The sequence below is a fragment of the Platalea leucorodia genome (genome assembly GCF_965183815.1).
Source record: "Platalea leucorodia genome assembly, chromosome: 5".
Taxonomy (NCBI): Eukaryota; Metazoa; Chordata; class Aves; order Pelecaniformes; family Threskiornithidae; genus Platalea; species Platalea leucorodia.
Window position 1 is genome coordinate 50,057,543 of NC_138827.1, and position 23,521 is coordinate 50,081,063.

At 52.5% G+C, this 23,521-nt stretch overlaps 1 protein-coding gene across 1 annotated transcript in view; it reads left to right on the forward strand.

Annotated features, from left to right (window-relative positions):
* Positions 1-12,264, forward strand: part of LMX1A (LIM homeobox transcription factor 1 alpha) — a gene marked incomplete at its 5' end in the record, with an annotated part of 44,101 nt that extends 31,837 nt beyond the window's left edge. The window contains 6 exons of the mRNA XM_082312320.1: positions 5,793-6,025; positions 10,950-11,119; positions 11,272-11,349; positions 11,457-11,526; positions 11,662-11,832; positions 12,064-12,264. Of these exons, the coding sequence (XP_082168446.1) occupies positions 5,793-6,025; positions 10,950-11,119; positions 11,272-11,349; positions 11,457-11,526; positions 11,662-11,832; positions 12,064-12,224 (883 nt within the window). The 3' untranslated portion in view covers positions 12,225-12,264. The remainder of the gene's footprint in view (positions 1-5,792; positions 6,026-10,949; positions 11,120-11,271; positions 11,350-11,456; positions 11,527-11,661; positions 11,833-12,063) is intronic.
* Between the last annotated feature and the right edge of the window lie 11,257 nt (positions 12,265-23,521).

Below are 23,521 nucleotides of genomic sequence, written 5' to 3' on the forward strand. Positions count from 1 at the left end.
TTCCCGTGGCCTGGAGCCGAGGGTCCACGTGGTCCCCCCATCACTGCGGCCGGGGGATGCCCTCGCAGGCAGCATGGACAGGGGATGCATCCGTGACCCTTCCTGGCAGCGGTCCATGCCCCACAAGGGCCAGAGAGGGGGACAGGGTGATGGGAACCCAGAGGCAGCAGGACAGCAACTCATTCCCAAGCCATGGGTGCAGGCTTGACAGCGACTGGCATTTTTCCACTACCAGCCTGTCGAGGACCTGGTGCTGCCGTCCCCCCTTCTGACAAGTGACAGTGAGTGAGAAGATGACGCAGTGCCAAGACAACTCAATCCAGCATCCTCGCTCCCTGCAGAGCCCTGCAGCTCGCCGCTGGCGCCCGCTGCCAGCCTCCTCCTGTGCCTCTCACGCCATGCATGGCTGTCGGCTCGGGGAGGGTCATGGCTTTGCTCTCCAGAGAGCTGTTGGTTGGGGAGGGCTGTGAGCGTGGCCGGCTGTGAGCGTGGCCGAGCTGGAGCTCCCCACAACTCCAATGGGTCAGTCGGGGTCTGCTCAGTCTCTTCCTGGGCCATGGTGAGAGCAGGAGATGAGTTGGTCAGGTCTCTGCACCAAGATGCTGGAACGCCCAGCATCCCTGTGGATGCGTCTGCTGCGGGCAGCCCTGGCAGGGAGGTGAGCAGGGCAGCTGCCCGCACTGCTTCGTAGGGATTGGTGCCAATAGCACCCGCCCCAGCCCTCGGCCAGGAGCCTGTGGGGGTCACTTGGGGGCTGCCCCTGCCCCTCTCATCGCATCCCTCTGCCCAGCAGAGCTGCCTTGCCTTACCTGCCGCCTGAACCAAGCCTCCGTGCGGCGTTTGAGATTTGTCCGTCAGTATTTAATATCGGCATCCCCAACCCGCCAACCCCCCCGGGGAGTCTCCAAGGGGCTGTGTTTGTATGCGGCGCACGCAGACAGACAGCAGCCAGGAAGCGCCCGTCAATCATGGCCCCTTTCAGCCTGTCACCTCAAAATAAAGGGAGAAAGAGGGGGTGGCAGCTCTGATGGGAAACCACGTCTGCCCACACCGCCCCCCTCCATCGGTGCCCTGGGGACGGGATGTGCCACCCCAGAGGTGGCTTTGGCCACGTGTCGAAATTTCTAGGTTTCAGTGATGCTGCACAGATGGAAACCCCAAAGCAGAGGTCTGGGATGGCTTTCTCAAGGAAGAGGAATTGCATGGAGATGTGGGGTTGTGGCCCAGGGGAAGGGGGGATGCCCGTAATGCCAGCTAGCTCGCTTGGGGATCTTTGAGCTGAAATGTTGCACTTTTGGAAATGGGAAAATATTTTGTTTCAAGATTTTCTTGAAACCCACCACCACCACCTTTCTGTTTCAAAACTGCAGATTGTCATTTCAAAAGGGACCTAAATTTTTAAAAAAATATTTTAATGCAGATTATTCAATACAGGAAAAGGAAGGTTTTTAAGATCAGAAACAAAAGGTTGTATGTTGTGATAAAAATTGCTTGCATCACCATATTGTTGTTCCAGTTCTTCCTAACTTGAGTGTTTTTTATTTATTTATTTACAAATATTCACTGTCAGTGCTTCGTTGAGGTTTTTACTGAGCTGCCTGTGGCAGGCTGGGTTTCCGCTGAGCATCGCAGTGGTGAGCGGGTCACCCTGTGCCTGCGCTTGCCAGCTTCGTACATGGTTAAACAAACCCAAAGGCTGCCAGCCAGGCCTGATTTAGCCTTGGAATCCCATGCTATGGAGGGGAAAAAAAATCTGAGAACTAAAGCCTGCAGCATCCCTAGGATGGCAGAAATGAAGGCGATCCCGTTGCAATTTAGGGCTGGCTAATTTGTTCTTGGTTTAAAACCTGTTGAAGTTGCTGGGCAGAGCCAGTCCTTTTTCTCTTCTGTGCAGCCTCCTGTAGAGAAATGTAATCTCCAAGTCCCCTTTGCAGCTGCAGGGAGGCACAAAGAGGTAGAGAGGGGAGAAAAATGGTATTTGCTCTGCAGCTTTCTGCTTGCAGCAGGAGGGAGCTGGGAACAGAGCTGCAGATCCATGAGGTGGAGGAAAACATCTCTGGATCCAGGCTGGTGCATCTTGCTCAGGCACAAATATTAAATTAATTGCTAGATCTGGGGCTGGAAGAAAATTTTCCTTCTGCCCCATCTCAGGCTGACCAGGAATGTTTCAATGGGGCTATCCATGCAGGGGTTATCCAGGCTGGAGTTATCCTGTGTGGGACTACCCTTGTGTGGGGTTATTCCCAAGTGGGATTATCCATGCATAGGGTTATCCATGTGTGGGGTTATCTGTGCACACTCTTCCCCCCCAGTCCCCATTGAGGACCTGGTACTGTCCAGGGCTGGTCCAGCGCTGTAGGGACCTGGGACACCAGTGATGCCCTTTGCTCTCTCCCCATTACTACCTGTGGTAGGTTTCAGTTTTTATGCCCGTGACCTTTTAGTGCCTAAGATCTGGGTTTATTGTGGGGTTATAAGGAGCTCTTTATGGTTTCATGCTGTGGAGAAGGTTTTACAGGGATTTCTCTGCATCTCACGTTGCCCAGGGATGGGGGAGGCCTTCACTGGCCAGTGAAAGACTCCCCGTCCCTCTGGCATCCCTCGGCGGGAGCTGTTGGGGTCTCAGCAGTTTGGAAATTAAGTCATTTATTCAGCAACCTAAATATGGCTTTAATGTCTTGTATTAGGCAACCGTTTACCTAAATCTCACACCTTCCTGTTTAGCAACGCACTTTGGGCTTAGAAACATCCATCGCTCGGTTGGTGCTGCTGTGCCTAATTGGCAAAAGTTTATGGCTTTCTGATCAGTGCCCTGGAAATAGAAATTTTGGGCACATTCATTCATGAAGATTAGATAACAGTAATGTAATAGCTTATCAGTATTTTATTACTGAGAGCAGTTAGTAATCCCAACAGGTAGGGCTTAAACTTCATTTAAACGGGATGAGAATGTGTTACCAGATGAATACAAATCGCCTCCACTTTGACATAAAAGAGACATAATTAAAGACAAAATGACTGCAGAAACATAAAGTATTAACACAAGCCTGCATTTCTCAGAGCTGGAACAAGAAAAAATGACCCTTCAGAAGAGATGCTTTGAAGGGAATATACATCCTTCTCCTCCCAGGGCAGTCATAGGGACGTTGAAAATATATATACCTTAGAGAAAGACAGTTGTATGTAAACCTGGAAAATTAAGGTTGAATTTACAAAAATAAATGTTACTAATGCCATTACCTGGAATTATAAAGTCCTTAATCTCCATCTTTTATTTGGTGATTTTCCACTTTCTGTAGCAACAATAGTGTTTTATAAAAGCTTTATAACATCCCTTTCCTACTTCTTGGGGGATGCTACAATTTGCTGAGTGCACCCAGGATTTGGCTGGCACAGGGAGAGCGATGCACCCCATCCCTGTACTCGCTGCTGCCGTTTTGGGAAGACCTGGGAATGAGCGGGCATAGCCCATGTACTGGCATGAAGCACCTGTGAGATGACCCCAAGGTGGGAGGGAGCTGATGCCCATAAAATGGGGTACATTTGGGAGCCCTATTCCCAGCCCTTTGAGCTCTCAACCCCCAGCCCCAAAGGCTGGCGGGCACCGCTGGTGGGTGGCAGTGTGCCATGGCACCCTGCCAGCTGCTCCCACATCTGGCAGGCAGCTGTTTGCCTCCGGAGCTCGGTGCTCACCAGCTGCAGCACAGGGCATCGGGAGGTGATGCTCTGTGGCTGCCCCTGCCCATCGACGCAGGGAGGAAGGCGTCATCCTCTGCTCCTGCACGTATCTGCCCTCCTTGCACTGGCGGGATGCGCTGCCTTGCCCAGCCCCACTGGCTTCACATGGGCAAGCGTTGGTCTCTGATGAGATGGGCACAGATGCGACCAGCTGCTGCCAACTCCCCCAGGCTCACTGCCTGTGTGGTGGAGCCTGCCTGTCCCCCTCCAGCGGTTTGCAGAGCTGACTGTCTTGTTTATGGGCTATTGGGCAACAAAAGCGCAGAAATAAAAAGGTGAAATGAAGCCTGGATGGGTTTTCACAGGAGCAGAGGCTGCGCGTGGGCTGCAGCAAGATGCATGCCTCTTTGCTGCTGGGGAGCTTTTGTTCAGCAGCATCTCTGGTGTTACAGGTGCCTTGGCCTTGGAAGCTGCCTCTGGGGCAAAAAGACACATGCGTGCCTTGCTCTGCCCGCCATCTCCTTGTTTTATGGGCTATTGAGCTCATCACAAAAGCTTTTTAAAATTATCCCCATTATCTGATGGTTTTGCTGTGAGGTTTTTGCATACATCTGGTCCTCTCCTTGTTGGAATGGGGCTGACTCAGCACTTTTCATTTCCTATGTGTTTTTTTGTAACAGCCAAAAAAAGAGAAAGACTTGAAAGCCTGCTGGTGGCTGCAGGGCCGCCCTTCCCCTCCCCAGCCAGCCATCCCCAGCCCCGCAGCCCCCCGGCCCTGCAGGTCTCCCCCAGGGATGACACATGGGACAGGGACCACGGAGGTGGGAGCTATCTGGGGCCGGTGGAAGGCTGGATGCAGCACTCCCAGTGTGGGTCCCTGGGGCATCCCCGGGCTGGGACACGGGCGATGCTCGGAGATAACCTCTGTAGGATGTGTGCTGACTTCTGACTTCTCTTTCTGGGCCAAAGGCATCAAGACAGGGGAATAATAATGTCCAGTTCCCACAGATATTTAGGACGAGGCTGGGTAAGCAGTGATCTTTTTCTTTACGGGACGCAAGCCAAAACCACAGACATCTGGGGATGGCGAAGAGGTTCTGGTTTGGTACCTTCAAACATCTCAACAGGGGGAAACATCCCATTCACTTAAAACATCCAGCCCAGGGTTTAGCTCCAGGTGCCTCCAGCTCCTCTCAAACCAACACTGATGCTGCCACCTCTGGTCTGCTCACCTCAGTTTCCCCAACTGTAAATCATTGATCATGCTACTGAGCTTCTTAATAAGGACGTTTAAAGTCAGAGAAAGAAAAGCTCTGTTTCAGCCTAAAGTGTTATTGCTGTCATTATTATTATTGGCTTTGAAGTATAAAGCCAGTGTGTTGAAACCTGGGAACTGTTCAATTAGGGATGCCTCAAACACTGTCACATCAATGTCAAGGAACAAGCTGAGCTTTTTCTTTTCCTTTTGACACATCAAGTCTTCAGTCTGTCACTGGCCTTAACCCAAAACTTGCTGCCATGGAGATTTTTATGATATATCAGACATTCCTGAAGTGTTTGCAAGCAGGAACGGGGCTGTTCCAGTGACCCAGGCCAAACGGACAAGGTGGTTTGTGGGTGACCAACAGCACGGATGCTTTCTGCAGGTGCTTGTTGACAGGCATGGATGAGCTCGCTGGCTCCATTGCCATCTCCACCACCTCCTTACATCTAAACGTGAGCTGGAGGCAGGTGGACATGTAGGGTTGGCTTAATAAAGCTTATGGTGCGTCCCAGGTCTTGTGGTGGTGGTAGCTGGACTGTTGGGTTTGACACCTATTTGCTTTTCACCTGGAGCATCTGGACATTGGGGTCTTCGTCCTTTGACCACATTCATGGTAAGCACCTGGTGACAGGTCAACCAAAAATGCTGAAGTTGACCCAAAGGCAGCATTGGCACAGGGCAAGCTTGCAGCACGCAATCAAAGCACCAACGGGGTGACACAGTGACCCCGTGCCAATGCCTGTTTCCCCACCACGGGTGCCCCATCCCTTTTCCCCAGTGCCGTGCCACCCGCTGGGTGCAGCTGCGGTGCTGCCGGGCACCCCAGCAGGATCTCCTCTTGCTCCCCCAGGCTCTTCGCGGTGAAGTGTGCCGGGTGCCTGGAGGCCATCGCACCCAGCGAGCTGGTGATGCGCGCCCAGAAGAGTGTCTACCACCTGCGCTGCTTCTGCTGCTGTGTCTGCGAGCGGCGCCTGCAGAAGGGCGATGAGTTTGTGCTGAAGGAGGGGCAGCTCCTCTGTAAGGGCGACTACGAGAAGGAGCGGGAGCTGCTGAGCTTGGTGAGCCCGGCTCTGTCGGATTCTGGTAAGGGGCCGCCCGCGCCCGGCGTCTCCCTGGCTGGTCCTGCTCTGAGGCCCCTGTGAGCGCGGTGGGGTCTGGAGGCGAGGTTTGGGTTTGCTGCTCTGAACCTCTGCCCCATAGTCCGAAGGGAAAAGCTCTGTAAGCACTGTTGCATCCTCCAGCCAGAGTCTCTCCCACCTCAGTGGCAAGGGCATGAGCAAGGACCTTGGCAGCGGAGGGGCTGGAGGATGCTCTGGGAACCATCCCATCTCATTAGGCTTGCTTCTGTAAGGGTTTGTGCTCCTGGCCTGTGCAGGGCTTCACCACCCCGTCCCGAGGGGCGTACAGCCTCCCCGGGCAAGGGAGGGAGAGCCATGCTGGCCGAAGGTGACATCTCCTACCTCCTTACCCAGGGAAACGGAGGAGCTGCTGCTGGTATAAATAGACTGTAAATGAGAGTTTTCTTCCTAAAAAAAAATCACATTCCCAAGCACCTCACTGACTACCTTTGGCTAAATCTTCTGTGTCCCTCTCCTGTGCCTCGCTGTCCCCACCTGGGACTCGGGAAAGGCTGAGTGCAACAAGTGAGCTGCTTCTGCTGTAGCCACCCTTTTTAATACAGAAGGGAAACTGAGGCACAGGGCTAAAACATGAGCTAGCGGCAGGGAGCCTGCAAATCTTGTGTCCCCAGTGGCTTCCCAGGCATTTGATGTCTGGAGCCAGACTGCAGACTCAGCATGGTGATGCTGCGGGGACACCGCAGAGCCAAGGGGGGCTGCAGGAGAGGTGGCACCGCGGTTGAAGGTGGGCAGGGGGCTGTCATCCTGCTCCAGCCAGGGTGTCACTGCCCAGTTAGGTTGCCCAGAGCATCAGATCAGCATTAAAATATGTATCTACAGTCAATGCAAATCAAATCTGAATGTTTCCCAGGAAGACAAATTTAGCAAGAAAGCCCAGCAACGGTGGCCGGCAGGGTGGAAATGATCTGCTAGCAGAAATCCTCATGTTAATGCTGTCCCTGCAGAGCCCTGCTCCTTGTGAGGCTGTGCAGCCCCATGCCGTGTGCCTGGGTCACTTGGCTCCTCTTAAAAACTGTCATCGGGGAAAATCTGCTTTGTTGAGGGAAGGATTTACCTTCAAAATGCTGTGCTCTGGAAAGGGCTGCCGGCAAGCTGGGGGGAGCCTGTCTTTTCCCTGCTAGAGCAAAGCACTGGATTTAAAAAAAGAAAAAGAAACGAGCATTACGAGCCCATTTAGGAGGGGGTTGTTAAGGTGTGAAGCAGGGCAGGTCACAGACACGGCAAAGCCCAACACTCACTGCCAGGTGCAGGTGATGCTGCAGCTGGGAGAAGGTGCGTGGGGGGACAGGGATGGTTTCGGTGGGGGTGGAGCAAAAATTGCCCAAAGCCCGTGTTTCTCTTTAATATCGTGCTCCTCTGCAGCGACAGCCGGGCTGCTTTGCAGCACTGCCTGTGGCTGGCTCTGTCCAAGCTCTGCAACCGCACTTGCTTGAAAGAAAAAATCCTCCCTCCAAATAATGGTGATGATATTTAAAAAATAAAAGAGTGAGGCCATGGGAGAAGGTGGCTGAAGGGAGCTGGTGAGTGATGGTCCAACACTGGAGGAGCTGGAGAGGCAGGAAAGCAGCAGGATCTGCCACACTGGTGCTAGCTCTTGCCTTAGCCCTGGGAAAGTCCTTAATTGATTGAAGAATTATTATTTTTTCCTTCTGGGTTGTGCAAACTCTTTCAGTTAAAATAGGAACCAATGAGGAGATGTCATGCATGAAAATAAGTGAATTGACCGCAAAGGTTTGGATTTATTCCTACTGGGGAAAAAGGGCAGTTTGGGAAAGGCTGGGGAGCTTTTCCTCCCCAGCGACTCATCGGCCTGTGGTCCAGCCCCACTGCCAGGGGCTCCGGCCAAACCAAGAGCTTCAACTAGCAAAAACCTCCAGGGGAAATACTTATTTTGGTGGAAACTCCAGCTGAGATCCGAGTGATGCGAAGGGCCAGTGTGGAAGTCAAAAGGGCACGGCAACCCCTTGGCTGGTTGGAAACCCAACCGGAGCCCCGTCATCCCCTGGCAGCCCCTGGTCTGGGGGGTCCCGGCCCTTCCCATCTCCCCACAGACCCCATAGCTTAGCCCCACCACCGTCCCTGCCTGGTTTCAGTGGTCACCCACAGTTTGTCTCGGGATGTTGCGTGGCTCTGGAGATGGTGGCAAGGTGCCAGCCCAGGTGCACATCCCACGTGGATGCTCAGCGTGGCGTGGCTTTGACCCCTTCTGCTGCATTCCCCCTGGGGACCCCGCTGCCATGCCAGGGGATGCAGAGGGGTGTCCCCGCTCCAGCACCGGTCCCAGATGCCCTTCACCAGCAACGTGCGATGTGCGTGTCCAGCCTCTCCCCCCTCCCCTCCTTGCTGCTTTGAAGCCCTCCGCTCTCCCTCCCCCCGGCCGCCGCGCACCAAAGGCCACTTTATGAGAAAGCACAGATAAAAAGCAAGCCATATGTTGTCTGTAATCTCCCAAACCCTTGCTTCAATTACTGCCTCCCCCGAGCCTCCGCTGCCCAGCCTAAGTAAACAAGCCCCTCTGAAAGAGGACCCCGCTTTCCAATTAAAAGCGTCCTAACATTTCTCCTCTCCCTAAATCCTCCCGAGCGAGGAATGTCCTGGCCCCGGCGGCGGGATGCGGGCTCAGCGGGTCGGACCGAGGGCACGCCGCACAATATCCACCGCCCCGGCCCCTTCCCAGGTGACGTCAGGGGCAGCCCCAGACACTCATTAATTTCTCCTGCCTCCTTGGTGGGGAAAGGCTTGAAAGGGAGAGTTAATTAAAAGTAATACCCCACCAAATCCGGCTTCGCTTTTCCTTCTTTCCCATTGACACTGGGAGGGATTTGGGGAGCAGGTGTTGGGGGGGGGAGGGCTTGAGGGGGCTGCTCTGAGTGGGTTTTCCCTCTTGGCGTGGGTTTTGAGCATCGTTTGCTTGATGGAGTCCATGAGTCTCTGGCTCCTCCCTGCCGGGCCCTGCCCCTCCCGGACTGAAGGGGATTGGGGCACTCACCTCGTGTTAGGGTGCAAAGGGGTTCAGGCACTGAAATGTCTCCATTGGTTGACATTCCTCCTCCCAATATTTGTAAAAATCTCTACCCTTCCATCAAAATTAAACTCCTTCAGGTTTCAGGAAAGCAGGCAGCTCAGCAGAGCAGAGACCCTGCTTGTGCTGGCACTGAGAAGGGGGCAGTGGTGGCCGCTGCTCAACCCCGTTAGCCATCAGAGACTCCGCAGCCTGGGGGTACCCAGTGCTTGGGCTCTCAGACCTACTGCATTACTACATCCCTCGTGTTGGGATATGCAAGAAAACAGTAGTTTGTCTTTCCTGTCGCCTCTGCTGCCATGGGCATGCTGTGGATGTGCCATGAGCAAATGGGGAGCTCGCAGCAGCAGCAAGGCTCTGGCTCCTGGGGGCCAGCACCCAGCTCCAGCCTGTTTGGGGACCACCAGCATGAAGATCTCTCCCTCTCCCAGCCCTCCCAGCCCTCACCACAGGGAAGGTCTCCATATCGGCTGGTGAGCCCAGGAGAGAGCCCAGCAGCACGGAGGGAAGAGGTAACTGGTACCCGAGAGCATCCTCGCTCCTCTGCTGGGATCATTGCCTCCCCTCAACCCGGAGTTCTGCTCCTGTCTTTCCCCATTCCCAGCTGGGCTGCCATTGGATTTACACTTTTCTGATGTGTGTGATCCATGATTAGCTCTTGCCATGAGGTACAACCCCCTGCTTTACCCATGAACTCTGGGCTAGGCTCACAACCCCCTGGTGCATCCCCATCTCCCAGAGACGCATGAGCCTCGGGATGGGACTCAGGCCAAGCATAGCCTTGCAACCTGTGTCTACATCAAACCAGCACCCCAGCTCCGTTATCGATTCCCAAACGGATGGTGGAGTAGCTTTCTGGAAAACGCTGTAAGTGATTTACTGCTCGCGAGAGGGAAGGACCTGTGCTGTCAAACCTGTGTTGCAGCCCTCCCATGCAAGCGAGGTCATCGACACGGTGGCAATGCGGTAAATGAGATGGGCTGGTAAGAGGCAGGGCAACGCTGCCTACTTTCCTGGAGCAGCTCCCGCCCAAAGGCCCCGCGGCCCTGAGCAGCAGAGAGCAGCAGGGAGATACACACCAGTGCCTGGGAACGCAACAGAGCAGCACGTTGCAGCGAGTACCCAAGGGGTGAAGCTTGAAGCAGCCCGGGCTTCTGTCCAGGGAGATTTAAAACTCCACAGAAGGGGGGAAATACAGGTGAAAAGGTTCCCCTTATATTTGTGGTTAAAACTCTGTGCTCTAAATGGAGTTGACCTCCATGGCGGGGCAAATCAGGTGGGGTTTGTGAGGTCTTGGCTAACGCATTGCTCTCTCTGAGCATATCTGCTCACCCTGCGCCCTGACCTCCCCCAGCCTGGGCTGTCTGGGCAGAGGGACCAGATGCCTGGTCACCAGCTGGGCTGGGGGACAGCCCCATGGGCACAGCAGTCCTTGATGGCTGCTGTCCCCTCACGTGGATGCGACCTGTGTGCCTCTGTCCAGATGTGTCCCCAGCTGTGGTCTGGCAGGAAATCCCTGTGGAGCAAGCAGGGATTTGAGTCTGATGGAGGGAAAATCAGGTGTCCCAGGGTTTCACATTGCAGCTGCTCAGACTGTTGGGGAAAAGAAGAACCAAAAAGCACATCTGCTGGCTGAGCGACCCCAAACTATGAGCCACAGCAGCTCTCCCCTCTCTGAGCTGCCATGGGGCAGCCAGCCCCAAACCGCAGCTCCTCACACACATTCACAAGAAGATCCCCACCAAAACCAGCTTGTTTTAAGTCCCCCAGATTATTTTGGACATGCTGGAAAACTATATGTGCTGCCTGTTGTCTGTAAAGAACCTGCTTTTTTTCCCCCCCATAGGCAAAAGTGACGATGAGGACAGCATCTGCAAACTGGGCCAAGCCTCGGGAAAGGGTGCCGAGGACGGGAAGGATCACAAGCGGCCCAAGAGACCCCGGACAATCCTGACCACGCAGCAGCGCAGGGCGTTCAAGGCATCGTTTGAGGTTTCCTCCAAGCCCTGCAGGAAGGTATGGGGAGAAGGGCCCATGCTCAGCTGCCTCCAGTCCCCAGGGATATCCTAGATGCTGGGCAAGGACTTGCCCCGGCTGCTTTGTCCCCTCCTAAAATCCCCCCAAAAAGCTGAGGGGGCTGAGACACCACTGTCATTCCTCTCTCCAAGGTGCGAGAGACCCTGGCAGCTGAGACGGGGCTGAGTGTCCGTGTGGTGCAGGTCTGGTTCCAGAACCAGCGAGCAAAGGTGGGTATGAGGGGTAGCCCCCCACCAGTGGCCAGTGCCGGAGCTCCCCTCCCTCCTCGCTCTGGCTGGGGGATGGTTTCACCCCATTTTTTCCCCTTCTCGGCCAGATGAAGAAGCTCGCCAGGAGGCAGCAGCAGCAGCAGCAGGATCAGCAAAACACACAGCGCCTGAGCTCAGGTACCTGCCTCACACCCAGCTCTCCCTGAGCTCAGGGTCTCCCTATTTCCCAGCCCTCTCGGGGCCTCCCAAGGGAGCTGGGCCCCCCAGATAGCAGCAGCCTGACTGTGCCGACGGCTTGCTCTTATCTTCCAGCCCAGACGAACGGCAGCGGCAGCGCGGGGCTGGAGGGGATGCTGAACCCCTACACCGCTCTGCCCCCGCCCCAGCAGCTGCTGGGCATGGAGCAAAGCGTCTATGGCTCCGACCCCTTCCGGCAAGGGCTCACCCCGCCACAGATGCCTGGAGACCACATGCACCCCTACGGTAAGGCTCCAGGGTTTGCCTCTTGCCTTCTCTCCTTCGAAGAGATGCTGGGCTGTGGCGTGGGGCTGTGTGGCGGGGGCATGCATGGGGAGTGCAGCAATTTCTGGGAAGAAGGCAGTCCCCTCACCCCTAAATCCTTATGCTGAAAAAGCTGGAGGTACCTGGCACTGCCAAGGTGCCAGAGAAGGAAGCAGGCTCTGAAGCCCTTCTGCTCCTTCCCTGCTTCCCAAGGTGCTGAGCCCCTCTTCCACGACTTGGATAGTGATGATACCTCACTGAGCAACCTGGGTGACTGCTTCCTCGCCACAGCGGATGCGGGGCCACTCCAGGCGCGAGTGGGGAACCCCATCGACCACCTCTACTCCATGCAGAACTCCTACTTCACCTCTTGAGCGCGGCGTGGTCCCCGGCATGGGACAGCTGCCACCGCTGTGCTGCCCCAGGAGGGGCTGCAGAGCCCCCGGGTTTGGGAGGGAGGGAGAAGCGACACTGCTGGGATTCTGTCAAACAATATGTTGTAGCTTGGGATTCCCAAGGAGTGAGTTAAGTTATGGGTTGCATAGTTTCATGTTTCTCTTAGGAGCCTAGGATTAGGGACAGGAGTGGTTTTTGCAGCTGGCTGGTGGATTTTCAAATTTCAAACGGGGAACCAAATTTCTCGTTTCGGCAGGGGGAAAGGCAGGGAGAGGGAAATCCTTCCTGCAGGAGCATCCCAGTGCCATATCCCCTCTGCACCACCTTCGGTCAGAGTGGCAGAAAGATCAAACTGCTGGTCTTCATGGGGAGAGCCCGCAGCATCAGCCGGGGGGGAGCGCGCAGCATCGGCCGGGCTTTGAAATTTGAAAAGCTGACAATGCTTTGGGGAAACACGGGGAAAATATCGCTGCGGGGTTTTCCCTCTGTTCCCTCGACCAACTTGAGCGCTTGCTGTTTAAACACAGGGACTTTTAAGATAGATGTTCCCATGCAAATATAGAAAGCTAGAAACCCCTAACATTATCCCCGTCCCCGAGGATGGGGCTCTGTGTGTGTATGTGTGTGTGTGTGGGCACACACGTGTGTGTGTGCAGAGCTGTGTGGCTGTGGGTGATGTACTGCACAGCCACACCTGCCAGATTGTATCAACAAAGTTTATTTCTAAGTCTATCAGAAATTTACTGTACAGCAAAAGTAACTTTATTTTCAGCGTGAACCATATTTAAGGAACTACTCAATGCACTTAAGTTATAAGATGAAATAATTTACTTTTTATAAACGTTATGTTTAGGTTGCAAAAGCCCAGTGGCAGGGAAGGAACATCAGTTCATTTCAGGTGATAGGTTTGGGTTTCGGGGTTGGTTATTTTTGGTGCTCTCAGGTTGCCCCACTGGTTTTGAGGTGCAGTTGAAACCCAAAGCAGGGCTGGCTCCAGGGACCTGCTCCTCTGCCAGCAGATCGACGGGGACAGCACGGTGGCCAGGTCCTGTCCCCACCACTGGATATGTCCAGGAGGTCGGTGCAGGGTGGATGACGCTGCTGGAGCTGGTGGACATCCCGGCCCATTGGGGCTCAACCATGCTTCTCTGCATCACTTTTCTCCTTCCCGTGGCAGGACCCAGCCTGCCTCCGCCAGCAACCCCGTCCCGTACCCTCAAATATGGGTGCTAGACCAGCGTGAGCTGCTGTCCTGGCTCTGGAAAACACTGCAGCCTGTATCATCACCCCTCGGGCGAAGCAGAAAGGAGGGAGAGCCCTGCATTTCCCGCCCCATGCTCAGGTTCATCCCTGCAGGAGCCGTGGGAACCTGGGGAAAGTTCTCCTTAGGGTTGAGCCTTCAGCTGACCCTCACCTCATCCCCACTCTCGTTTTCATGCGTTGTGTCCTTTTGTGCTGCTGTTCACAAATGATGTAAGCAACAACCCATAAAGACATGCAAGTGACTGTGAGGCTCAAAACACTGGCTCATCACCACCGTACGATCTGACACTGAATGTAGCGGGGTCTGGAGATGGCTGACCCGGCGGGAGATGCTGACACACTGTCAGAAATAGCGTACAAAGATGAAATTAAAAAGACAAAAAAATCTCTGGAAAAAAAAAAAAAAAGTGTGGTCTCTTCTTGTGTGGGGTGTCCTGTTGACTTGGAGAGGGAAGAGTTTGAATCATCTCCAAAGTCAGCAAGGTGTCAGGTAGGGTATGGTGAGACCGCGGGGGAAGCTTCTGTTCCTTGGGGATTTGATATCAAATATTCTCTGGTCTGGACTAAACTGGCCCTTGAAGGTCCTCTGTGGCCAATGGACAGAGATTGGTGGATCTGGCTCCCACCTGAGGTGGCAGTGAGGGGCTTGCTGGGGCTCTCCACTGAGCACAGCAGGACTGCACAGGACTAGCTCAGCTGTGAACAGCCAACTCTCAGACATCTGTAGGCAGCGGAGATGACTCCCAGCCAAAAAGACAAAAGAAAAATGGAGGCCAAACACCAGGCAACCTTGTTGACAACAAGGAGGGATCTTGTAGAAAGGATGGGCAAGAAGAGAAAAAGTGTTTTGCATGTTTGCTGGCTCTCTGCATGTGCTCATGTGTGTTTGCACCACCAGAAAACTCTGCTTCATGTTTACACCTGCCCACAGTGTTTCTATGCTCTTAGCATTGAAGGAGAGCTGGAGAAGCCAGGACAGCCAGGTTACTAGCAAAACATTTTCCCGAACGCATGAGCTCTTCACTTAAAACGCCCTGCAGACCTCATTGGTACCTTTGCATCCCTGGTTGCCACCTCAGCTCACTGAGCAGAGCACGACTGGGAGGCATTCACCCTCCTCCAGGGCAGGGGGACTGCAGGAGTGGGAAAGCATTTCTGCAGGCCAGGTTACCCCATAAGTGCTCTCACCTGGACTATCATTTCACCATGAACACCAGCTCTCCATGGCAGGGCCATGGGCAACTCCACGTTAGGATTGCCTAAAAGATATGGGTGGGTATTTCCCAATAGGAGTTGCTCTCATCACAGCTCCCTGACATGGAGAGGTTCCACGAATATGTGCTGATGCCACCAAATTGGGGATTGGGATCCACAAGTCATTGTCTGAGATGTTCAAAACAAGGTGTTTGCTTTCCTGCCCTTCATCAGTCACTGCTTTGCTGTCCCTGTGCTATAAAATGTTTTCAAAGTCCAACCTGCAGAAAAAAAAATATTCCAAAATGGTGTGACTGCATGAAGAAAATATGTGATTTTTATTTTGCAAGTTGTAGTTTCCTAGGAACAGCCTGGATTTCTTGGGTTGGTTTGGGGTTTTGCTCTATTTCAGGACAGAAGAGCATGGCGCCTGACCCTATGGATGGCAACTGCTGCAAGACCCCCAGCAGCCCCAGCCCAGCAGTGTCCAGTTTGTTCCAGTCACCCAGTCATGTCTTGGGATGGGGTGCTGGGCAGCCTGCCTGACCCAAATTGCTCAGGACTGTGTTCTTGGTCATCCTGCAGCTGAATGTTTCCCCTTGCTCCCCAAAATGAAGACTTATTTTCAGTCACTGCACAGGCTCTATTTTCTCTCAACATAACATTTTGATTTCAAAACATCTCTGAGCCCTTGTCTGGCCTCTGTTGTCCCAGACATGAGCTGAAAAAGCACAGAAAGGCAGCTAGAGAAATGTCTAGCATGTAGGAGAAGGCTTTCCATGGAGAATTAAATAAGCTGTATTGAGCTGCAAGGTCTTCTCTTCCAGTAGAAATAGCTCATCTGTTCCTGCTTGCTCATTTGGGATGTAATTAGTGAGTCACCAGGTGAAGGTGTTGCAGGAGGGAGAGTAAAACCCTATAAAAGCAGCATTCACAGGTTGCCTGGATTTGGGAAGAGGTGGGAAGATGTGCCCTGGGAAGCTGGCTGGCCTGATTTGAGGTGATATTGTGAAGGACAGCAGGGTAGGTGCTTGTGTGCAAGTTTTGCTGTGTTTCTAAAGCCCTTACTAAGAGAGAATTATGTGTCAGGGAATTTCTTTGTAGACACTGTGGTATTTGTGTGTACTTTACCCTTGCAAAGCATGAGGGTGGTACCTGTTATAAGTGCTACTGTTTTTTTAATGTTGGCTAAGCATAATTTTTTTAGGTGGTTGTCTCCAAACCCAGCTTCTGGATGGATGATATGGAAAGGCAAAATCCTATCTTTTACTCTGTGGTTTTGGCACAGGCAGGCTCCACAGCAGTAGGGAAAAGGGTTGGACCTGTTCCGGCATGGACAGGTTGGGAAAATTATGGATTGAGATTTCTCTGTCACTGGGCTTGGAGAAATGCTGGCTGGTGCTAGTGGAGTGGAGGGGATCTGGGCTGGGGTGAGGCTGATAGTCATTGTGAGCCAGAGGTGGAGATGTGCTTTGCTTGTGGAAAGGGGGCAGATCTGGGGGAGGTAGAGTATGTGTGGTGTGGAGGAGATGCTGTGACCTATGAAGCCAGCATGAGTCTGATTTGTAGGATCCAGCTGTAGGTAATGGCTAGGCTAATGCCACCCAGGCTTGCAATAGAAAAATGGATATTTTCATTAATGGTTATTAAAATTGCCTTAAAAATTCCCCTCACTTGGATGCTTCTTAAAACATCATCTTTAATTTTTTTTTTTAAATCTTTTAAAGATAAAAGGTTTGTCTTCACCACCCACAGCTATCTCCTATATGAGAAATGTTCACCTACATCAGTCTGGCTTTCCATCAGCCTAACTACCGTTTACACTTGCCAAATTACTTCCTCCAAAATAAAACCCCCATAAACCCCATGTTTTACAGACTGGTTGCCTACTTTTAAAACCTTGCAAAAATGTAATGACGTGCTATAATAACAGTATCTCAAGGTATGCGTGTGTATGTGTATAGAATTATTACATATAGCATATAATTTCGGGGAAGTATCATTCTTGTGGAAGGGGGCAGATCTCTGTCTACTAACATCAGCAGAATCCATGGTTTTAAACCTGGCGTCCTTCCGCAAGTTGGCCTCTGTGCTTGACACGTAAGTCCAGCTTGCAACTGTGCAATGCAGTAGCAGATGTGGGTCTTCCTGTCATCTGGATTTCATATTCTGTTGTGCCTTATTTTCAGGGTGTGGATGGATCCTGCAAAACTGGCTGGGCCTTATCTTCTGCAACTGAGGGACTCACTGCATGGCAGATAGCTTCTTGTCAGGCTGGGTGGGTTGTTGGATGTCCCTGGGTGGATGGTGGGTTTGCTGTGTTCATGACTGGCCCCCTGGGATGTACTTTCATGGTGCTGCTTTACCATATTATGCTCCATGTCTGAGCCCACTCTCAGCCTGGGGAGCGACTCCCTAGGACAAATGATATCTTCTTGTCAAAGCCAGGAAGAAAAGAACAATGTCTGACATGAAAACAGGCTCTACCTTGCTCTCCAAGGCAAGGGCAATGCCAGGAAAAGGTTGGGAGCTGACTTTTGTGCCTCTAGTGACTTAAAACAAAGCCCCCTCTATTCAGGCACTGCTCGGTGGCCAAGGAAAGATCAAGTCAGAGATTACTTTTCAGTTGAAGACGCTGATTAGATGATACTGATAGCCAGGAACGAGCTAGCTCTGAGTGATATTATGTTAATTAACTTGCTTTTTGTGAATGGATGGTACATGAGCTTGTGGCAGATGCAGACTGGAGTGAAACTCAAAATGGTATTGGCCAATACTGGCTGGGCTTGCATCTGGAGATTTAAATATTGATGGTATCTTTAGGTGTTTGTGGGAGACTTGTAGTGCACAGACATGGGAGCTGGAGCAAGCAACCTTCCTGGAAGCATGTCACCTTGGTAGCAGATGCTGTCTAGGAAAACCACCTCCAGTTGAAGGGTTGGATCCTTCCTCAAAATGGCCTGGCTCAGCATGTAATTGAAGTCAGTGGAGCTGTGCTGGTTCCTGCCAGCTGAGATGTGAGCACTAAGAGACCCCAAAGCAGACAGCTTCCTAGCAAAGAGCTTGGTGCAGTGAGGAGGCCCATGTGTGAACCCCAGTGTGCAGCCACCTCCCCAGCCCCTTGCTGCACAGGGTGTTTGTAGGCTGGCAGGTTGGGGGCTTCTTTCTTGTGTGATATGGGCATGCACTCATATACAAAAAGAGCCTGCAGGAGAGTTTCTTATGTAGCCATGTCAGTGGGTTGTCTTTCTGCACCTCTGAGGTGGGGAGGGCACGAATCACAGGGAAGCCACAGGGAGGGTCTTTCCTTGGAACTGGAGATGAGAGAGTAGCAAATGCTGCTTTTCTGGTGGGAAAAGACCAAACTTTGGTTGCTTCTGTCACCTTTCCAGAGTGAAATCATTTGCCAGATGTCTGATATCTACACTGATGCTGTTCTGGGCACAAAATGTCACCCATCATTAGAAAACGCTTGTCTTGTGACACATGATAGGGCTCAAACCACTGAGGATGAGTGCCTTGGCCTTATGGTAGGTCTGTGAGCAAGATCCCAGGTAACACCAGCTGTCCAAATCTGTGACTTGCATTTGCTAAGTCTTTTCTTCCACTGCTCATCATCTGCATGGAAAGTTCTTTTTTAAAAAAAGCTTTATGAAATGGTGAAGACTTGCACTGGAAAGGCAGGAAAAGGGTTAGAAACTCTTCAGGTGTAAAAAGGTGAGTAATAACTTCTTATCTTGTTGGAGATCAGACCAAATTCCTGTCTCCATTCCTCTAACTGGCAATGTGTTGGTCATGAAAAGGTTATCTTGTCAGCTGTAGACCTCCTAGACACTGATGTGGAGGCTGACATGTGCTTGCCTGGTTGACACATATAAGTTCACAGGCTGAGGACGAGTGTATCCAACTGCAAACCATGTCAAAACACTCCAAATGATCAAATACCGACAGCACTTTCGGTGAAGAACAGCAGATTCCCACTGCCTCGGGCCCTCTGAGCTGCTGCTTCAGAGGGGAGATCAGATTTCTCCTCTGATGACCCCGAGAACAGGGGGCTCATTCAGGGGGATGCTTGGTGGATTGAATCATGGTTTCAGGGCAGAGTAAATCCATGGCAGGAGGCAGGCAGACCCTGTGCCACAGAGATGGGGAGCTGGCGGTGAACCCCAGCAAGCAGTGCCCTAGGGCCCTTATCAGCTTGGTGTCTTCAAATGGGGTGAGGAGCTAATGACCCTTTTCTGACCAACCTTATTTAGGACTCTTCGAGAGGCCAGAGAGGATTAGTGCTCTGGAGAGCTGAGCTTTGGTATCTCAGATCAGTGCTCTGAAACTGGCTGGCCCCCAGCAGCTCTGGCTCTCCTCTTGCCTCCGTTCCTTGCAGTACGGATGCAACAATATCTGCTTCGGAGAGGAGGAGCTGTGAAGGGAGATATCCACGGAGCCTCGGGCTTCTCTGCGCTTTCCTGAGAGCATCTGCGAGGAAACAAGTCTGTGCTCAACACGAGCTCAAAATAATATGTGAGCATGGAGGGCCCTGAGGCTGCACACGGAGTGAGGAGGAGATGGGAAACAGTGAGCAACCACCCGCTTGCTGAACGAGGCAGGGACCGTATGGAAAATATAGCATGAGGTCATGGAACTAGAGATGTAGCATAACGCCTGTGTCTTGCGTGGCTGATTATGTTGTCCTGACAACCTCGACCTGGTGTCCCAGGGTTGGAGGGTTTGGCTCTGCAGCTGAGTGCATGTAGGTATTTGGGAAGTAACTGGAGAGCCCCTGAGGAGTTTGGGAAGAGGAGACTGGTGAAACTCTTCCAAAAGGATTAGCTGGAGCCTGCCAGAAGCTGTAACTGATTGTTGGCTGCTCTGTCTCCTCCTGGAGTAGGCGGAGGAGTGAGGAGGAGTGAGGTGACGTCCCAGCACTGCCAGCAGAAGACCTGGGGGCTGGGGCACATGAAGCCTCATCCCATGGGGCAAAGACTGCCTTTGCAGGGAGCTCTTCAATAAAGGCTGGGATGGCAGAGCTGGAGACAGGGTGAGAAGCTCAGGCAGGACACAGTGGTTACAGGGCAGTAGCAAATGTGGCAGAGCAGCTCATCTGAAAAAGGGGGTGTTAGCTGCAGGTGGGACCAGGGTAGTTGGGGAAGACAAGGCAGTCATTCCTTGTTAAGACAAAAGGAGCAGCCCCACCATGGGTGACCAGGAGGCCTGAGGAGAGGCACAGTGGACCATCTGAAAGCCTGTTTTGATCTTCAAATTTAAGGTATGAGGAATGGGGCCAATTCTCAGCACCAGCTGGCTGAGCATGGCCAGGCTTCTGCAGCCAGTGGCAGGGAAGGAGAACAGCATGGCTGGTGTTTGACCAGGGGCTTTCCCATGTCAAGCTGGGTTACCTGGGAGTGCGAGATGGGGAAGGGACACTGAATCCAGAGAAAATTATCAGTGAGACTTTGGCAAGGAGTTAGACCCATGAAGAAGCCCAAAGGCAGATGCTGTCCTCAAAGGCATTGCAATGTGTTGGGACCCATAGCCCATGCCATGCCCCAGAAATGGTGGTACAAACTGAGCTGCTTTGCCTCTTTCCTGGGCTTTATAGTTCCCATCAATTAGAGGCTAATCAATTCCTTCAGAAAGCTTTTAAGTGCAAGCAAGCGTATTCAAGATGATGAAATTGCCTCCTAATTGATTATTCCTGCAGTTTAACAGCTGTTTCCCTGACTTGCTTATTTTTTCCTTTCCTTGAAATAAAAATCTGCTGTTGATATGACCAGCTCACCTCCAGCCAGGAGCTCGTGAGGAGCTAACAAATGTTTGTGGCAGTGCTGGCTTTTATGAAGGGATTGACAGAAGCACCTGGTGGAGTGTGTATTAGCCAGGGCTGGAGATGGCAAGGAAGATCTTCCCCATGAAATATGAATAAGCAGAGGAGATGCTGCATTTTCAGTCCTCCCCGTGATGGCCTCAAAGCTGTGGTGTGCTGGGGGAGGAGGGAGAGTCCTGTTTCATCCCACAGCCCTGGCCCACCAGAGCTTAGGTGCTGCCTGACCGCGTGCACCCGGCCAGCCCCTCCCGATAGCATCGGGAGGCATACAGTAGGCGCTTTGTGCCTGGGGAGGATCTGGTTACTTGGGAGCAACTCTGCTCCTGGGGAAGATGACAATGTGCTGGGGGGAAGGGGAGCTTGGAAAAAAAAAAAAAGACAATGCCAGTTTGTGAATTCCTTCAGCATTGTTTCAAGGTGCTTCCTAAGGAAGAAGTCACTGGGCTCACTGCATGCAAGGGCTTTATAGTGGATTGCCTGGTCTGCATCTACCCCTTCTTTCCTTACATCCTTACTGCTGTGGTATTTGCTGTGCTGTACTGCAGCCCCTCCAGGACCATACTCCTTTTTAGCTGCTATTACATGTCCCACTCTTGATTTCCAGCAAGATGGGTGGTGGCTCTTTTTTCTTTCCCAGTCAATGTTTCTACTTTGCTTTTCTGCTCAGACAAGGCTTACACAATTGCCTGGCCTGTCACCTTCTTGCCAAAATAATTTTTGTGACTGTTGTCTAATTTTGTCAATTTTGAGAAGTTAAAAAATAGGTTTTTATGGGTATTGCATAAAGGAACAGTGAAAAGATCTACAAATCTGTCCACTGCTTCTCCTGTCTCCATGGGGAGACTTCAGTGTGAGCACAGCCCTTGCTGGACTTCAGGAATTGCATTGGGGAGCACTGCTGCCCATGTCACACCTGCAGCTGAGGTGTGAGGCAGGGGTCATGGCTGCCCACCAAAGGGATGCACAAAGCTGTGGGAGATCAGGCTTTCCAGTAGCTGGGTGGCTACTGAGTCCTTCTGGCCAACAGGCTTTTCTGCCTGAGAAACCCCATGGCTTTTGCTCAGTTGAGACCTAGGGGTACACTTGACATGCTAGAGTGGTGGAGGAGATGCATTACTGCTACTGGCTTGTTCTTTTCCTCTCTTGGGAGACCTGGCCAAAATGGGTCAGGGATATGCTGCTATTTATTGGCCTCTGATCCTGATGGCTGGTGTCTTGGCAGCCAAGAGAAAGTCCTTTACTCTGTCTAGCTAAAGGTCTTGCTCTCTAGCCCTTTTTTAGCAGCAAGCTGTAGTGAACTTGACTGTGAAAGTCCTCTGGAGGCTCTCACTGAGGGTTTAACAGTGCAAGCTTCTTTCTGTGTAGATGTCTTGAGTCACCCTAATGATAACTGTTCCTGGTGGGGTGTTCGGCTGTATGGGATGCTTCAGTGAGGGAGCAGGGCCCTTAGCTAAAGGGCAAAAGGCTTGGGAAGTCCTTGGGAAATACAGCAGTGAAATGGAGAGGTGGTGATGAAACTTTGCCATCTGCTCCAGAGCAAACTGGCTGCAGGGGATATTCAGAGCAGTGCCAACACACACAAACTTGCTCCTGTGTTGTTTGCAGTCCTGCTGGTGTGGGAACCCACTGGATGTGGCATCTCAGCTGCTGGTCCCTAATAAAACCTACAGTGCACCTGGAAGCCTCACCTTTGTGTTGGAGAGCAATGGGAAGCTGCCCTTCAGTGCTGGGCAGGTTGCAGTCCTATTATTCTGAGCTGTGCTTTTGGTGTGCCGGTTACTGGTGGGTAACTGGTGTGCCACACTAATGCTGCTGGCTGTCCTGGGAGAGACCTTCTGAGCTGCTTTTCCCAGGAGGGTGCAGCTGGTTGTCCTGTCTGTTAATATCCATGGATTGGAGGACACAAAATACCGCTCACAACACAGCCCGGACTGAGGGCTCTGTGATAACCAGTTGATAAAACCGTCCTTGAAACCACAGCGACACGTGGACCTGGGCAAACTTCCCTCGCGGGGTGAATGGATCCAGTTTCAGGGCTAATGGGTTTCCCAGGATTTGCAGATGTGAATTATTTGCATTCTTGACTCCAAGGTGAGCACAGGTGCATCAGATGGTCCCTGTGAGCACCCCTCTGGTGTGCTGTCCCCCACCTCCTGGGGCGCGGGTGGCTGGGTGAGTGCACAGAGCTGCTATTGTGCATCGCTGCCTGTGCACCAGCTGCCCACGGGACAGCCCATATAGTGCTCAGGGTGGTGTTTGGTGCTGTCTGGGTGATGGCGCTTTCTAAAGGTGTCTCTCCTTTTTCTCCTCCAGGAGAGAAGCTGTTTACAGAGTCAAACCTCGAGCTGGCCCTTGGGCTTTTGGTCAGAGGTCCAAGGAAAACAGCCTTTGCTTTAAACCACCCTCCTTGTGTTTTTTCTGCTTAAACTCCAGGACTATTTAACACGCTTCAGCTTCTTATAAAGTTTCTGTCAAGACGGATTAGCAGCAGGCTGACAGATTGCTATTACAGCCCGAGTGAACTTTTAATACCTGCCAGTAAGTTCTGTGAGTCCCTTAAATCCTCCTGTGGATGCTTGGGTTGGGGAGCAAAGGCTGCCGCTTATGCGGCTGGTATTCAGGGTATCTCCGCCTCTCTCCGAGCTGTCAGCATTAAGAAAGGATCTCTAGGGATTTCTGACATTATGTTCCCTGAGGCCTCAAAACAGCTTCCTCGATGCAGATTGCATCCCCTCTCCCCATAGGGTGAGGTGCTGCTGGAAGGGGGCTTGGGGATGGAGGTCCCCAGCAGGATTCGGGCAGAGGAGGGGCAGCAGCACATCTGAGCTCCTGCCTGTCCAGGAGAGGGTGTCGGGGTGTGAGCAGAAACCAGGGTGATTTGGGGGGGGACCCTCAGGGTCTGCTGCCTGTGCAGTCTGATGGCTAGGATCAGAGCATCACTCAAGTGAGACAAGCTGTTAGCTGCCCTTCAGGCAGGCTTGGTTTGCTCTAGAGAAG